Here is an 18487-nt window from a genome sequence, read left to right as displayed (position 1 = left end):
TTTAGGTAAAACATGTAGCTTTTTTTTTTTTTTAATAAATGGAGTGGTTACTGAAGGAGATTGTTGGAGTTCCGAGAATTGACCATGTTCAGCCTCTGGACAAAAAGCTGATAAATATAACAAATGTTGGCTTCTTCATTAAAGAAACTGGGAATAAGATGGGAAACAGTTATCGAAAAAAGAAAAAAATCTGCATGCACAAGAAGATATCAATTAATTTCATAGGCCATTACATCGTCATGTTTCAGCCATGACGGTTTTGTTTTTTTGGGGCAGAAAATGCAAACGTAAACAACATCCATCCGGTATCTTTTTCCACATTTCTATGCTAATTGTTGAGCTCCTTAAATGGTGACCTTACATCAGAAACGACCTCCACTTTCTTTGTCCCTACAGGAGAATGCATTTTAATATTCTCTTTCGTGAGAAATTCATCCTCCTCTGAAAAATTCATCCCTGGGCAGTCATTCTCAAATGAATGTGCAATGCTTCCCAACTTATCCATTAGTCGTGTGTCTGTGGCTGAAAATTCACATATCTTTTCATCCAGTCCCATAATGAAGCATAACAAGTTTTCCCTTTCTGACAACAATTTAGTGACATTTTCAAGTAAATTTCTGTTCTCCATCTTGAGTTTATGATACGAGGCATCCGAGCTTTTGAGCCTAGTCTCTATTTGATCAGTCAACCCCTTCAACGTCAATTGTTTTACTTCCATTTCTGCTTCAATTTTCAATGCAAGTCGTTCAGACTGGCTCCATCTTTCCTCCTGCAGTTTCAGTTTCTGTTCTAGATTAAGGATATCATCCTCAAGTTCTGCTATCATCAACTTCCTCTCCTCAGTTTCAAGAATTGCCATAATCTCAGCTGCTGTAATCTTATCACAAGCATCCTGGACCAAATTAATCTCAGCCTGCTTCTCAGCAAGCTGTGAAGAAAAGGAGACCCATGAGGTAGAGAATTGATGTCCAAGTGAAGCTGCCTGATGCATGACTTTCTCCAGATCCAGCTTTTTCTCATGCTCATAAGTTCCCCCAACACTTTCAAATTCTCTTCTAAATGATTGACCCCTTGCTAGAGAAGAAGCTTCTTTCTGCCTTCTTCTTACTTCTTGTTCCAGTAGGATAACCTGTTGCCGAAGATCATCTACTTTTATCTCATTCTCTTTCAATTTGTGAATCAAGCTTTCTTTCTCTTGTTTGATGTTTTCGACGAAGTCTACTTGTGCAAGAAGTGAGTTTTCCAGTTCTTTACGCATCGTATGATTTTCTTCAAGCTCATTCTTCAACCGTTCAACAATTGATATCCATATTTGCATTTCATATTCCATCTCATTCACTTCGTATATTTTCTCGTCCAACTCAGTATTAGCTCTGTCTAAAGCATCAGAAACTTTTTTAAGCTTTTCTCTTGAGTTACACTCCATCTGCAAAGTCTTCTCTTCGAGGAGAAGTTGACACTTTGTGGACTCGTCTAGCATTTCCTTGTACCTATCAAGTTCATTTTGCAGTGAATGGAGCTGTTCCTTGGTGACGCTCAAGGAATCAGCCTCCTTCAGGAGACATGCTACTTTCTCACGTTCTTCACTGATCTCTTTCTGGGCCCTGATCAAAGCAGCATTCTTCATCTCTAACAAATTCATCAGTTCAGAACATTTCTCTTCTCTTTCTTTGTTAATTAGATCCAGCTCGCTCTTATTCAATTTCTGGGCTTGGATCAAAGCAGCATTTTTCATCTCCAACTGCTTCACCAATTCAAAAGACTTCTCTTCTCTTTCCTTGTTGATCAGGTCCATCTCCTTCTTATCATTGACCACCTTGATCTGAGCCTCAGAAATTCCCTGTTTAAGAACGAGCAGCAACAGAGACATCTCCTCCTTCAGCAAATCCGGCTCCATAATTAAAGAATGAGAATTTTTCAACTCCCTTTTGAGTTCTTCTATTGCTTCTGTCTTATTTTCCAACTCCATTTTGAGCTCTTCTGTTGCTTCTATCATATTTTCCCATCCAGACCGATAGCCAATAAGCTCTTCTGTCATTTTTTCTAGCTGCAACTTCCATTCAGCTTCTTTAGAGTGTAGAGTTGAGGCGCACTCTCTGTGGATGTTTTCCAAACTTCTGAGCTTAGATCGCATCTTTGACTGAGAAAATGAAGCTCCTGCTTCTTGAATTTGAGCTTCCCGGAGTTCTTTTAGCGATGCCCTCAATTCTTTATTTTCTTGCTCCAGCTTCTGAATGGTGTATTTTAATTCTTTAGAGTGTGCTTCCTTTGTTTTCAGTGAATACCTCATGTCACCAATATCTTTGTCCCGCTGAGAGTGAAATTGATCCAGTTCGAACCTAGCATTCTCATACTCACTACTGACATTTTCAAAACGTTCTTTGTAATCAGAAAGTTGAACTTCAAGGCGCTTTCTCCGGCTTTCTTCATGAGCAAGGGCTTGGCTACACATCTGCAACTGGTTTTGCAGATTCTCTGATATTCTGATTTGAGAATCTAATTTCATCTGCAGCGAAGAAATCTCATCAAGCAACGATGATTTTTCCAACTCCCACTCCTTCTTACTTGACCTGAACTGTTCTCGAACCTTCTCATGTGCTTCTTCTAAATGTTTAAACTGCTCCTTCTTCCATTTCAATTGTTCTGCCACCTTCCTGTTTTCATCCTCTAAGTTATGTAATATGTCATCACTTTTTCTCAGTTCTTTGGATGCTTCTGATATTTTCTCTACTTCCAAACACCTCTTTGAAGCTGAAAGACAACCTTTGAGGCTCTCAATCTCTTGCCTGTACACATTAATCTGCTGATCTTGATTCTCCGCCTTCTCAACTGCCTCCTCTAACGCCAACACCAATCCTTTCTTCTCATCTTCCCATTTTTTTAACTTTTCATCACAATCCACTCGAAGTTTATCATTTGCAGCACTGAGATGTTTGATGATGGACTCTTTTTTAACCAAATCCCCCTTGAGATCTTCACAGTTCTGCTTTGCCTCAGTGATTTCATCTTCCTTTTGAAGCAGCTCTTGCTCCAATTTCTCATTTTTTAGCTTTGCTTCCCGTACCTGATTGACCTGTGCGTTTTGGAATTGCTTCAAGTTCTCAAGCGAATCTGTCTTGCTTCTTAGTTCTGCCTTGAGTCTCTCAATTTCAGCTTTAGTGTCATCAAGCTCTTCATAAGCCTTGTCCATGTCTTGTATTTCATATATGTGACTTTCAAAGAACCTGTTTATTTAGAATCAACACACAATCAAAATCTAAGACAAGAGGTGTTGCATATCCCTGTTTAAATATGGCCAAACCAGAAAAAGTTGCGTATCCCTGTGACCTAGATTGGAGCGGGGACACACTTTCCATTTCAGTCGACTTAGACAAGCATGTTATGCATTCTTCCGAGATCCAAATGTTGAAACTTAAAAGAGCTTTATATATATAGACAGACACACACACGCGGTCAGAATAAGAGCACAACTAGTGAGATTTCATCACTTGAAAGTGCTTTCTCCCAAAAAAAAAAAAATATGATCACTTCACAGAGTTGCCTTCCATATGCATAGGAAGGAAGTGAGGAATTGCCAATTATTTGGTATGCCGAGAAATTTTTTCATAATACAGGATAATGATAAAATAGCATTATTTTATGTAACTAAATACCCTTGGGATGGAGCTACGCTTTTCAGAGAATACGCAGTGTTCAGAGAACTCAAACTGTTATAACAGTCCAAACTATAAATTTCATGCATTACTTACGCCAGCTGCTTGGTTAACTTAATTGAGAAAAGGAATATAATTCTGATATGAAAAATACCAACAGAGTCTTTCCCAGTTAGAGTTGTTCAGTCATAAGATATCAAGTTCCAATTTCCTCACTTTTTTCACACGCAAGTTTTGTTTACCTTATTTATCCTCTTAAAGCAAATGGGCTTTCAATTTTCTCTACAGTTTAATTGATATAATTCTAATTAACAAATCATGCATACAAAATTTTATTATAACAACTCAGAATGAAGGTGACGTTAAATTTTCTAAACCGAACAAAACTTCTTATTAATGAAGTAAGAGTAAAAAGAAAAAAGTGGCTCCAGGCAAACGGATGATAATAGTCATTAACTCCAACAGAGAAGCATTCATGCCAGCAACTAAAACTAGAATTATAAGATCTTAACTGATCTAGTTTGAGAAACCCAGAAATGCACCTGATTTGGAGATTGCAAATGCAGCAAATACCCGAGACTCAGCGGAGGTGTTGCGCAATTTGCTCAGCGAAGAAGGAGGTAAGAGGAAATCGGGGATGAGAGAGCGATCGAAAAGAAGATAACCGTTAAACTTAGACGTGCTTTAGGTTTGAAAAGGCGTGTAGCAGAGATGATTTTTTTTTTTTTTCTTTAACCCTGATCGCTTCGGATTCTTCATCAACTGCTTTACCCAAGCGGAATACGGTAGTTATCATGTTTTTTAAAAGGAGAACTAGCCGTTGTTTTTTTTTTTTTTAATATCTGTTGGGACTTGCGGAGACTGGAGAATTGTGATCGACGTGCCTCCAAATGGGCTCTGTAATTTTAAGTCTAGGCCCAATTTCTGTGACACTAGTTGGGCTCTTTTAGCATTTTTCTTAAGCAAAAGGGATGGTAATCCCATATCATCATTTATGCTCCATATGCAAAATTTGGTGGAAAATAACAGTTAGATATCAAAATATCAAGGTTAAATGGTAAATTAACCTTCAAATTATAGATTTAGAAACATGACCTTAAATTTTTATTTTTCAATGCAATGTTGCTCTTCAACTTTTGAAAATTGTGCTGTAGGACTTTTATTATTAACAAATATTAACTTTATCCATTAACCAAAAAATTATAGAAAATGAATAAGAAAAATTTTTTGGTCCTTTTTGTAATTTTTTGTCCATGTCTGTAATTTTGAATCATTTTTCATAATTTTTTTCTTTTTTATAATTTTTGATATTCTTGTTCAAAATTTTTTAATTAATTAACTGTCAAAGTTAACTTTTTTTAATGATAAGAACGATATTACATCTTTTTTAAAAGGTTATGGGAGAATATTGTTCAAAAATAAGTTTAGGATATTAGATGCTTATAAATCTATAGTTTAATGATGAAATAGCCTTTTAACCAAGTATCAAATAATGTAAATTAATTTTTTAAAACAATTTTTTGAAAATTAATTTGAAATTAATGATTAAAACGGTTGCAAATTGGGAATTACATTAAAAAATATAATATATTATTTACAATTGAGACTCCTAAATTTACAACAGTTTAAATTAATAATTACAACTCATTTTTCTAAAAGGTTTATTAAAAATATAACTGTCATTAAATTGATATTTTGAGATCTACTGTGCTTTCCAAAAGAATTATTATATTTTTTTATTATTACTTAATTGTACTTATTTTTTCAACACAACAAAAAGAGTTCCGTGAAGCTAGCAAGAAAACTGGAGAAATGAATGTGGACTTGGCATCAGTCTGCTTTGATTTGGAATTTGTGTTTCTTTTCTGCATCCTCTCCCAAATTTTCCAAAAAGGACTTTGGTTTTAATGAAATTTTCAAAAATGACGACGCAGAAAAATATGCATGAAATTTCGTGAGAGAAAGAAAAGGATAGATGGTGAAAGATAAAAAAAAAAATTAAAAAATATGTTATATGCAAAAATCTATATAAAAAATTAATTTTTACATAATATAATTAGCAGCCTCTTATCTTATGTTTATAAATTCAATAATTTTGTTGGGCATGAGATCAATAATTATATTTTTTTTTACCATCAGATCAATAATTTTATTGAACTAGAGAGATTACGTCTCAAAATATAAATATACGATTATAGATTCAATATTTTTATATTGAGAAGTAAGAACCTTATCAATAATTATATGTCTAGAATTAAAAAAAAATAGATATGACTTGTTTGAAATTATTTTTATTTTATTATTTTAAAACTTAGTATTTTATAGAAAAATAAAAATAATAAAAATTGTGTTTTTTTTATTTTTTTATTTTTAAAAAATAATTTCATAACACTTAAAAGATGTTTTTATTTTTTTATTCTTTAAAATAATATTTGATGTTTTTTGTTTTTGAAAACTTTTTTTTTGAAAATCAAAACACGTTATCAAGTATATTTTTTGTTTTTTGGTTCTAAAGAATAAAAAATTATTCTTAAAATAGGTTGCAAAATAAGCCTCTATAGGTTTTCAAAGAGAAGGCAAAGCTAGCTTTGTAGTCAACCTGATGTCTAATCTTGACGAGGCCAGGTTATTAATTTTTGGCTTGAGGATCGGTCTCGCTCAGATTGACTCGAGAGTAGGACAAGATTGGGTTTGGCCACAAGACTAAAACCGAGTCATAAGACTTTCCTATCTAAAAAATGGAACTTGTTGGATCATAAAAAAATCAAACTAATTTTCAAAAATAACAGAACTTAATATCTAAAAATAATAAAATCTAACATATCACACGAGCTCATAATTAAAATGGTGTGTAATATACTTCATTTAACCTTTTTTTAATAGTTTATCATCCATTAAAGAGAAGCTCAAACCCCAGGGTGCCCATTGTTAACAATATATTAAACACACACAAAACGAAGCAAAAGTTGTAGATCAAGTCAAGCTATTGCTTTGATAGTCAAATGAAGCATCATAAAAGATATTTTAAAACAAATAGAACCATCTTTGCCCGCCCATCCACTAAAACATACAAATTATATATATATATATATATATATATAGATTTCATCTGTATGGAACACTAGCAATATAACTGTCCGATGCACGGGATATTCTTGATTAATTAATATTAAATAGAAATTTAAATATTGTACAATATTTTTATATATGTATAATCATTAAATAGTAAATTTTGTACAAATATATTGTATAATTGAGATATTAAAACTTATCAATTGTCAATGAAAGATATTGGTCCAATGAAATAGGCTATGTTAATGTTTAAACACGAGGTTTTAAGTTTAAATTTATATGAATATAAAAAATGTTTTTGTGAGAGTTGCCTTTAATTAAGCTTGTCCCTCTCATTTGGGATTGAAAAAATATTGAAAAATTTTATAAAAAAAGTCATGGTGAAATTTGAAGATACAGGTGAAACATTTTAAACATTATCGATTTGTTTTGCAATGTCAATATTTTTTGTTAACTTATCTCACAAATCAATAGGCTTTTTTAATCAATTAAATTAGCCGTATCCCGTGTGCTTCATCATTCATGCCATCTATATATTTTAATTTAATATTACATGGGGTACTAAAATTTATATGTTATTATTAATCAAGAGCAAGCTCCATTTTTTGGAGTTGGTGTTGAGCTTGCACGTTTAACCTATCAAATCATAAAAAAGTGGTGGGTTGGGTTGGATCAAGTAAATGGGAGATAAGTTAGGCGTGGGTCATTTTTTAACCCACCATGACTATAATTTGCCAACTTGTGGATTAGCCCTTTTTTTTCCTCTGTTTTCTTTTAAATTTCAATTTACTCACGTAAGTCCTCCCTTGTTCAGTCAATACCTTCCAAAATTTTTAAAATCAAATACCTTATTTATCTTTCCTCTTTCAAATATGCATTTAATAAAGAATCACTGTTTTCTAAGTTAGAAAAACAATGAGAAAACCTCTATTATTTGAAACTTTGAATGAAAACCACAATTTCTTTTTTTATATAATATCATTTTTTTAGTCATTATCATAATAAGTTTTAAAAAAAATTAAATTAAAAATAACAAGAAGGAAAGAAAACAGGCAGCCAACCTTTCTTCGCAAACAGTAATGAACAAAAATAAGAGATGCGAAGTACGGGGGGCTAGAAAAAATGACAGATAGAGAGTTGCAGAGCAAACCGAGTTCGACACATGCATAAGTGATATGGAGAGGAAGATAAACCTGACTAGAAATGGCGGTCCAGGTAGATCTTCACAATGAGAGTAGAGTAGAGAATGGATTGTGTGAATAGCGGCATTGTCGAAGAGAAAGGAGGGAGACGAAACTCGACGGCAAAAAGAAAGTAGAAATAATTAAGTGATGGTGAAGTAGTTCATCTAATTTTAAGGCTTCAAGGAGTTTCTATTATCTCCTAGAAGCAGCATCTAAGATTAATTTTTTTTATGGAAAAAAATAAAGGGTAAAGGACAAATATATACACAAAGTGGTCAATTGGAGGCATCTAGTATCTTAAAGTGAGGAAAAGGATAAAAGTACCCATAACGCTATATGAGTGGGTGCAAAAGTGATCAAATTGTTAACTTTGATCTAACGCCATTAATTTTAATCATTAAATACTGACTGTATATACCACGTGTTAGTCTTTGCTGACGTGGACTAATAAAGAGATAAAAATACCTACGAAATTATTAGCTAGAAGTAAAAATACCTATAACGTTATCAGAGCTAATGCAAAAGTAACCAATTCATCAAATTCCTTAAATGTTAACTGTTTAGCTAACATTTAAGCAGAATTTGACTATTTTTCACTAATATAGACCAAAAATATTTTCAAATGAATTTTTATGGATGTTGATTGTAACACTTGCCCCGAGTGTTATCCAAAAATTACATAATTCAAATAAACTAAGTGTGGTTAAGGAGTTGATCCTTTAACCAACTTAAAACATAAATCATTTAAAACCTAAAAAAAAATTTATAGGTTCTATCTATAGCGCACGAAAGCAAGCTAGATGAAAGTGGGATAAAAAGATGCTGTTATGACAGCATTAAATTGTTGTCATGACAGCCCTCTTGAGCCAACTTTCGAGAGGCACTGTTCCGTCATTTAAACTCCGATCGAAGTGATTTTAAAACTCACACGTCAAATTCAAAGGGTACTATAAGTGTACCAAATTTCAAAAAGATTCAATGGTCAGATTAAAAATTAAACATGTTAAAAGATTGGCTATAAAAGCTGTCATGACAGCACCTCCGAACTAATTTACGGGGTGCACCATTTCATCATCCGACTTTCGATCGGAGCGATTCTAAAGCCCACATGTCACTTTTAAATAGTACTATTAGCATGCCAAATTTTGGAAAGATCTAATGGATGGATTGAATTTTGTGCATGTTGCAACATTATTAATTATTGCTATCATGACAGCACTTTTGCTGTCATGATGTAACACCCTCAAATTTACAAACCGATTTTTCGTAAATTATTAATTCAAGAAATCATTTTTTTTTTTCTTTTTTTTTTCATTGAACCCTTATCATGGTAGAAAAATTTCTGCCATGATACATCCAAGACAATATACCACAGGTCTTAAAATATCTCAAAAAAGCAATTAGAACCATGAGGGACAGACATGGTCCTCATAGCATGTTATTTAAATTAGGTCATGAATCAAAAGGGACAGACATAATCCTCTTGGACATATAAATGCATTTAATAAAAAGGATTAGAGTTTACATGCTCCATAGACAAGATATGTCCTAAGTTGGCACAAGATACATTGTATAATCCAAAATAAGAGGCAACATAAAAGATGGTGTCTCATACACCATAATTACACCTCTGGTGCTTTCTCGACCGGATTCGCTCCTGTAAAAATATTAACCACGGGGAATGAGACTTAAAAGTCCCAGTAACCAAAAATTAATATGTAATGATGCATGCGGATGTAACTAATCATGCGATTGCTAAGTGGGCACACAAAACATTTAACCAAACAATATTTTCAAACAAACCGAACAAGTATTTAATTGCATGACTGCACCTTATATCCTCCTTTCACCATGCTCGGACGCCAAATCACCCGGCCAAAGATGAGTTGGACCAAGCGACACGCCACTCATTGGGTCCAATGAGGGCTTACCACGTGGTAATAATTAACCGAACAGAAATTCCCATTAACACCATACATTAAAATACCCTGACAAGTCATGCATCATTCAAATATCCAAACAGGAATATATCTGAACAATAATATCTCATCATGATAAACAAAAATAAATTTTTAACCCACTTGGCAATAATTTCAAACAAGTATATACAGTATTTATTTTCAATAATTCATAATTTTTCCAAACAACAAAACAACACATAACCATTCACAAACACACTCATCACAACACATTAATAATGGTTACCTTGTGTCTTGAATAACAAGTTCCCCTTCACAACTCCTTTTTCACCACTATCTTTGTCAATATAATCTACATAATTATTTCACAATACTATATATTAATTTTACATTAAAATAAATAACTCTAATTTAAAGAGTTAGAAAGTCTTAAATCTATAGTCCATATTAACACTAATTTAAGATTTATGCCTTATTTAACTTCCAAATTCTTTTCTAAAATTCTCGTACCCTAATGAACTATTTTTTTATCCTCAATTCACTTCTAGTATCACAATTTCATCCTTCTACATTCTAAAAATTCATCCAAAAATAAATTAAAAATTTTAGAATTATCCTGAAGCCTCAAATCACCTTTCTATAACCTCAAAAATACCTATTCATACTTAAATAAATATTTAATAATCATAGGTTTATCCCTACGTCTCAGATTCCACATAAATTCAACCATATAGATCTAGATTTTAACTCAAAAATTCTTAAACATGAGTTTCAACCTCAAGAAAATATTCTATAATATTTACTATATCCCTAAGAATTTTAACCTATATTTTTAATCCATCATATCATCAGATTAACTATCCTATAGAAAAATCCTAATCAAAATATTTACTCTATCCTACAAAATAATCATATCACTAGAAAGCTAATATTATTTAGAAAATAACTATAAAATTAATTTTGTAATTAAATAAATTTTTAAATGCTAATCTAAACAGGAAAGTTAGAACATACCTGAAGAAAAAAGAAAATAATCCCCCCTTGCGAGAAAACGCCGAGCAACGTGAGAGGAAGAGAGAAAAATAATATAAAAATGGGATTGTGAGTCCCAAAATTATATTAAAAAAAAACTATAGGTTTGAATTTAATTATTCAAACCTTTGGGCCCAAAGTTGCAATTTTCTCTAAATTGCATCTTAGCCTCTCATGCTTCCTAATGCACACACCCCCTCCTTTTTATACATGAAGGCACCTCTTCTCTTCCCTCATCTAACCAATGTGGGACTTAGAAACAACAACCTTCCACCCCCCCTTTTTTTTGTTCCTTCTACCTTCTCTTTTTTTTTTTAACACACACATAAAAAAAATTATTTATGTATTATATCTTAACTAAATATTGCTTATGTGGTTTTAAATTTAAATTTTTAAATTCATAATTAAATACCTAATCATAATATTATTTCTAAATAACCTCAAATAATATAAATTCCTATTATTATCATTTTTTCCTCAAAACCTAAATTCCACAATTTCTTTATTATATAAAAATCAGGATGTTACAATTCTCCCCTCCTTTTAGAAATTTTGTCCTCAAAATTTAATAGATAAGCTTAGAAACTATGTACCTAAGCAAATAAATGTGGATAATCTCGCCTCATACTCTCCTCGGTCTCCCAAGTAGCATCACCTAGGGCTCCACCCTTCCAAATCACCTTCACGAGTCGGATGGTCTTATTGCGTAGTTGTTTGTCCTTAAAGTCCTCAATTCGCTCCGGTTCGGATCTAAAGGTCAAATTCTCCCTCAATTCTACTTCTTCAGGTTCAATAACATGGGAGGGATCCGGGTTGTACTTCTTCAACTGTGATACGTGGAACACATTATGGATACCTGCAATCTGTGGAGGTAATGCAACTCTATATGCAGTAGATCCAATTCGCTCCAAGATCTCATACGGGCCCATAAATCTAGGTGTCAATTTCTTTGCCTTAATGGATCTACTAATGCCTGTCACTGGAGAAACCTTCAAAAATACATGATCTCCTACTTCAAACTCTAACGGCCGTCTCCTCTTATCAGCATAGCTCTTCTGTCGGCTCTGAGCGGTTAGCAATTTTTGCTTAATCATTGCAATCTTCTGGGTGGTCTGCTCTACAATTTCTGGACCAATGATACTCCTCTCACTTAATTCTGTCCAACATAAAGGCGATCTACACTTCCTTCCATACAAGGCCTCATAAGGCGCCATCCCAATACTAGAATGATAGCTGTTATTATAAGCAAATTCAGCTAATGGCAAATGATTATCCCAACTACCTGGTAGTTCAATGGCACAAGCTCTCAACATGTCCTCCAAAGTCTGGATCGTCCTCTCTGTTTGTCCATCTGTTTGGGGGTGGTATGCGGTGCTAAAACTCAGTCTGGTACCCATAGCCTTCTGTAGCGCACCCCAAAAGTTTGAAGTGAACCTTGGGTCACGATCTGACACAATTCTAGAGGGTATACCATGAAGTCTAACTATCTCCTTAATGTATATCTCAGCAAATTTCTCTAATGTAGAGGTAAACTTGATCGCCAAAAAGTGAGCTGATTTGGTGAGTCGGTCTACTATCACCCAAATAGCATCCTTACTCGAGGGTGTTCTTGGCAGTCCAGTGATGAAATCCATAGAAATATCATCCCATTTCCACTTTGGAATATCTAACGGTTGCAGTGTTCCAGCTGGCTTCTGATGTTCTATCTTTATCTTCTGACACGTTAAACATCTAGAAACAAATTCAGTTACATCTTTCTTCATTCCTGGCCACCACCAACCTCGCTTCAAATCATGGTACATTTTAGTTATACCGGGATGAATTGTATATTTGCTCCTATGAGCTTCTTCTAAAAGGATATTCCTCAATCTTGGATCATTAGGTACACAAACTCTACCTTTATACTTCATCACTGTGTCCTCAGAGATGGTAAAATTTGGGGCCTTACCTACCACTATCTCCTTCCTTATATTCCTTAAGTAGTCATCACTCTGCTGTGAGACTCTGAGATCTTCCCAGAATTTGCTCTCAAAGTCTGCTACCTGAGTGCGGCCATTTGATGTTCAATCACATCTACTGGAACATCATGAAAACTGTTCCATAAATGATATTCATGAACCATCAAATGTGCAGCATGAATAGTCTTTCTACTTAAGGCATCAGCTACCACGTTAGCCTTACCCGGATGGTAATGTAATTCAAAGTCATAATCCTTTAGAAATTCCATCCATCGTCGCTGCCTCATATTAAGCTCTTTTTGATCAAATAAATACTTCAGGCTCTTATGGTCACTGAAGATTTGAAACTTAGATCCATACAAGTAGTGTCTCCATATCTTCAGAGCAAACACAACTGCAGCTAACTCCAAATCATGAGTAGGGTAATTTTCCTCGTGTGGTCTCAACTGTCTGGAGGAATAGGCAACCACTCGGTCATTTTGCATCAAAACACATCCTAAACCCTTTAAAGAAGCATCAGTGTACAGAGTGTACGGCACCACAGGGTCAGGAATAGTCAATACTGGAGTAGTGGTTAACCTCTTTTTCAATTCTTGGAAAGCAGCTTCACATTTGTCAGTCCAAATAAATGGGGCATCCTTCTTAGTTAGCTTAGTTAAGGGCATCGCAATTTGCGAAAATCCCTTAATAAAGCGACGATAATAACCTGCTAGACCTAAAAAGCTTCGTATCTCTGTAACAGATTTTGGCTGTTCCCACTTCATCACTGCATCAATCTTGCTAGGATCCACCGCAACTCCATCTCTGGACACAACATGGCCCAAAAACTTTACTTCTTGGAGCCAAAATTCACACTTGCTTAATTTGGCATAAAGCTTATGTTCCCTCAAAACTTGCAAGACGATTCTTAAATATTCACCATGAGCCTCCTCATCCTTTGAATAAATAAGAATGTCATCAATAAACACTACTACAAACTTATCTAAATAGGGTCGAAAGATCCTATTCATGTAATCCATGAATACCGCAGGAGCATTCGTAAGTCCAAACGGCATCACCATGAATTCATAATGCCCATATCTCGTCCGAAATGCTGTCTTAGGTATATCCTCTGCTCTCACTCTCAATTGGTGGTACCCTGACCTTAAGTCAATCTTTGAGAAAACTGCGGATCCCACAAGCTGATCCAGCAAATCATCGATTCTCGGAAGTGGATATTTGTTCTTGATGGTTACTTTGTTCAATTGTCTATAATCAATGCACAATCGGAGGCTTCCGTCCTTCTTCTTTACAAAAAGGACTGGAGATCCCCAAGGTGAAACACTCGGTCTGATGAAACCCTTCTCAAGTAGCTCTTCGATTTGCTTTTTCAGTTCGCTAACTCTGAAGGGGACATCCGATAAGGAGCCTTAGAAATTGGCCCTGTACCGGGTACCAATTCAATTGAGAACTCTACCTCGCGCTTTGGGGGTAAACCGGAGACTTCGTCTGGAAATACATCCGCAAATTCTTTGACAATTGGGATATTCTTCACGCCTTCATCAATCTCAGCTTGGATAGAGAAGAAAACCATGTAGGCCTGGCAACCCTTCTTCATACATCTATCAACTTGCGCCGCCGACAAGAAAACATGATCTTGAGTCTCGACTGGGGTCACCGACAAAGAAGATAAAGACACACTCCTCTCTCTACAATCTAGGATAGCACCATTTGCAGCCATCCAATTCATTCCCACAATTACATCCATACCTCTCAGTGGTAGGATAATTAAGTCCATAGTTGTTTTCCTATTTTTAAACTCGACTACTAGGTTAAGGCATGCCTTAGCGGTCCTCACAGATTCTCCCGCAGGAGTAGACACATTCATATCAAAGGTAAAATAACACACAGGCAAATCAAGGTTCTTTACACAAGTTTCAGAAATAAAAGAGTGTGTAGCACCCGAATCAAATAGTGCAACAATATCATGATGAAGGATTTTGATGTTACCTCTAATGGCATCTGGGGAGTTCATGGTGTCCTGAGTAAGAGCAAACACACGACCAGAGACAGTAGGATGTTGGGAAGGGTTCTTCATATTTGAGCCCTGGTTGTCCCCACAAAACTTTGCAATGTGACCGGGTTTCCCACAAATGTAACAGACCCAGCACTGTCCGAAATGACGACGCCCGCATTTAGTGCACTGTTGAGAGCTCGCTGTACTCGGGGCAGGGGTAGATACTGTTGGGCTCCTCTGTGACCCGTGATAACTACTATGATAGCTCCTCTGTCCTTGGCCCCTTGAAATGGACCCTTCTGCCTTCCTTGGTTCCATGAGCTACTCGAACCCTGATGGTTTTTCTTCATAATGCCTCCGGTGGGTCGAGGGTAGGTTGGGGGTCTACTATATGAATAACCCCTCTTCTCTCTCTCAACCTCCTTCTTACTGCGAGCTACTACTTGTAGTTTTATGCACATTTCATCATAATCTCGGATATCTAGATGAGCCAATTGTTCCCTCAATTCTGGTCTAGCCTTCTCCAATAAGCGCTTAGCCTTCCATTCGGAATCATCCCTATACTGCAGGTACGTGGAGTATCTAGATAACTCCTGAAACTTAGCAATGAATGTGTCCTCATCGAGGTTCCCTTGCTTAAAGGCATGGAATTCCGCTTCCTTCTCAGACCTTAACTCTGATGGAAAGTAATGCCTGAATAATTTTTCCTTGAATTCCTCCCAGGTGAGTGTAGAATCATCCCTGGGCCCTGCTGTCTCCCACCAATCTCTTGCTCCTTTCACTAGGAGCACTAATGCTACTTGTACTTTTTGATTGCTGGTGCATGTGACTACTCGAAAGATGGATTCGAGTCTCTTCACCCATTCCTCTACCACGGATGGTTTAAGGTTACCATCAAACGTAGGAGGGTTAAACTTCCTAACAGTTTCCCACACATCAGTAATGGTCGGTGGGGCTCTCTGTTCCTCCTGCCTAATTTCTTTCCTTCTAGACTCATGATCTCTCAGAGTGGCAGGATGTGAGGAACTGCCTTCCCCCACATGACTCTCAACATGAGCCCTATCTCCATTTTCAGTTACCTTTTGCCTCTTTAGCTCCGTCAACTCTTGTTCGTATCCTTGAACCTTGTCTGTTAATGTTTTTACAAGCATTCTTAATTCCGCCAAGTCAGGCTCCTCATTTGGCAGTGGCGGTGGCAGGTGCTCATGTTGGAATCCTGAGTTACCACGAGTAACAGGCATTTTCTCTCCCCTCCTAAAGGATACAAGATATAAATAATAAAATTAGCCTAGCTATATCATGGCCATACAATGAGAAGCACCATAACAATGTATATTGCCAACCGACTATATGCTCTGATACCAATATGTAACACCCTCAAATTTACAAACCGATTTTTCGCAAATTATTAATTCAAGAAATCATTTTTTTTTTCTTTTTTTTTTCATTGAACCCTTATCATGGTAGAAAAATTTCTACCATGATACATCCAAGACAATATACCACAGGTCTTAAAATATCTCAAAAAGCAATTAGAACCATGAGGGACAGACATGATCCTCATAGCATGTTATTTAAATTAGGTCATGAATCAAAGGGACAGACATAATCCTCTTGGACATATAAATGCTTTAATAAAAAAGATTAGAGTTTACATGCTCCATAACAAGATATGTCCTAAGTTGGCACAAGATACATTGTATAATCCAAAATAAGAGGCAACGTAAAAGATGGTGTCTCATACACCATAATTACACCTCTGGTGCTTTCTCGGCCGGATTCGCTCCTGTAAAAATATTAACCACGGGAATGAGACTTAAAAGTCCCAGTAACCAAAAATTAATATGTAATGATGCATGCGGATGTAACTAATCATGCGATTGCTAAGTGGGCACACAAAACATTTAACCGAACAATATTTTCAAACAAACCGAACAAGTATTTAATTGCATGACTGCACCTTATATCCTCCTTTCGCCATGCTCGGACGCCAAATCACCCGGCCAAAGGTGAGTTGGACCAAGCGACACGCCACTCATTGGGTCCAATGAGGGCTTACCACGTGGTAATAATTAACCGAACAGAAATCCCATTAACACCATACATTAAAATACCCTGACAAGTCATGCATCATTCAAATATCCAAACAGGAATATATCCGAACAATAATATCTCATCATGATAAACAAAAATAAATTTTTAACCCACTTGGCAATAATTTCAAACAAGTATATACAGTATTTATTTTCAATAATTCATAATTTTTCCAAACAACAAAACAACACATAACCATTCACAAACACACTCATCACAACACATTAATAATGGTTACCTTGTGTCTTGAATAACAAGTTCCCCTTCACAACTCCTTTTTCACCACTATCTTTGTCAATATAATCTACATATTATTTCACAATACTATATATTAATTTTACATTAAATAAATAACTCTAATTTAAAGAGTTAGAAAGTCTTAAATCTATAGTCCATATTAACACTAATTTAAGATTTATGCCTCATTTAACTTCCCAAATTCTTTTTCTAAATTCTCGTACCCTAATGAACTATTTTTTTTTATCCTCAATTCACTTCTAGTATCACAATTTCATCCTTCTACATTCTAAAAATTCATCCAAAAATAAATTAAAAATTTTAGAATTATCCTGAAGCCTCAAATCACCTTTCTATAACCTCAAAAATACCTATTCATACTTAAATAAATATTAAATAATCATAGTTTTATCCTACGTCTCAGATCCACATAAATTCACCATATAGATCTAGATTTTACATTAACTTTCTTCAAAAATTCTTAAACATGAGTTTCAACCTCAAGAAAATATTCTATAATATTTACTATATCCCTAAGAATTTTAACCTATATTTTTAATCCATCATATCATCAGATTAACTATCCTATAGAAAAATCCTAATCAAAATATTTACTCTATCCTACAAAATAATCATATCACTAGAAAGCTAATATTATTTAGAAAATAACTATAAAATTAATTTTGTAATTAAATAAATTTTTAAATGCTAATCTAAACAGGAAAGTTAGAACATACCTGAAGAAAAAAGAAAATAATCCCCCCTTGCGAGAAAACGCCGAGCAACGTGAGAGGAAGAGAGAAAAAATAATATAAAAATGGGATTGTGAGTCCCAAAATTATATTAAAAAAAACTATAGGTTTGAATTTAATTATTCAAACCTTTGGGCCCAAAGTTGCAATTTTCTCTAAATTGCATCTTAGCCTCTCATGCTTCCTAATCACACACACCCCCTCCTTTTATACATGAAGGCACCTCTTCTCTTCCCTCATCTAACCAATGTGGGACTTAAAACAACAACCTTCCACCCCCCTTTTTTTTGTTCCTTCTACCTTTCTTTTTTTTTTAACACACATAAAAAAATTATTTATGTATTATCTTAACTAAATTGCTTATGTGGTTTTAAATTTAAATTTTTAAATTCATAATTAAATACCTAATCATAATATTATTTCTAATAACCTCAAATAATATAATTCCTATTATTATCATTTTTTTTCCTCAAAACCTAAATCACCAATTTCTTTATTATATAAAAATCAGGATGTTACACATACAGCTCTCCAAGACCAACTTCAAGTATGTCATTTCTTCATTCGGTATCCGATTGACGTGATTCCAA

At 34.8% G+C, this 18487-nt stretch overlaps 1 protein-coding gene across 1 annotated transcript; it reads right to left on the bottom strand.

Annotated features, from left to right (window-relative positions):
• Positions 1 to 131: 131 nt before the first annotated feature.
• Positions 132 to 4367, bottom strand: LOC129321859 (uncharacterized protein At4g38062). Its single transcript, XM_054967790.1, has 2 exons — positions 4196 to 4367; positions 132 to 3224 (listed from the first exon to the last, which is right to left on the bottom strand). Exon 2 carries the CDS (start codon positions 3188 to 3190, stop codon positions 329 to 331), a length of 2862 nt encoding a protein of 953 aa, XP_054823765.1. The 5' UTR covers positions 3191 to 3224; positions 4196 to 4367; the 3' UTR covers positions 132 to 328.
• Positions 4368 to 18487: the final 14120 nt, after the last annotated feature.

The sequence above is a fragment of the Prosopis cineraria genome, unplaced genomic scaffold (genome assembly GCF_029017545.1).
Source record: "Prosopis cineraria cultivar Desert tree isolate PC_DT_omini unplaced genomic scaffold, ASM2901754v1 PC10, whole genome shotgun sequence".
Taxonomy (NCBI): Eukaryota; Viridiplantae; Streptophyta; class Magnoliopsida; order Fabales; family Fabaceae; genus Prosopis; species Prosopis cineraria.
The sequence above is the reverse complement of the archived record's forward strand: the minus strand, read 5'-3'. Positions and strand labels throughout refer to the sequence as shown.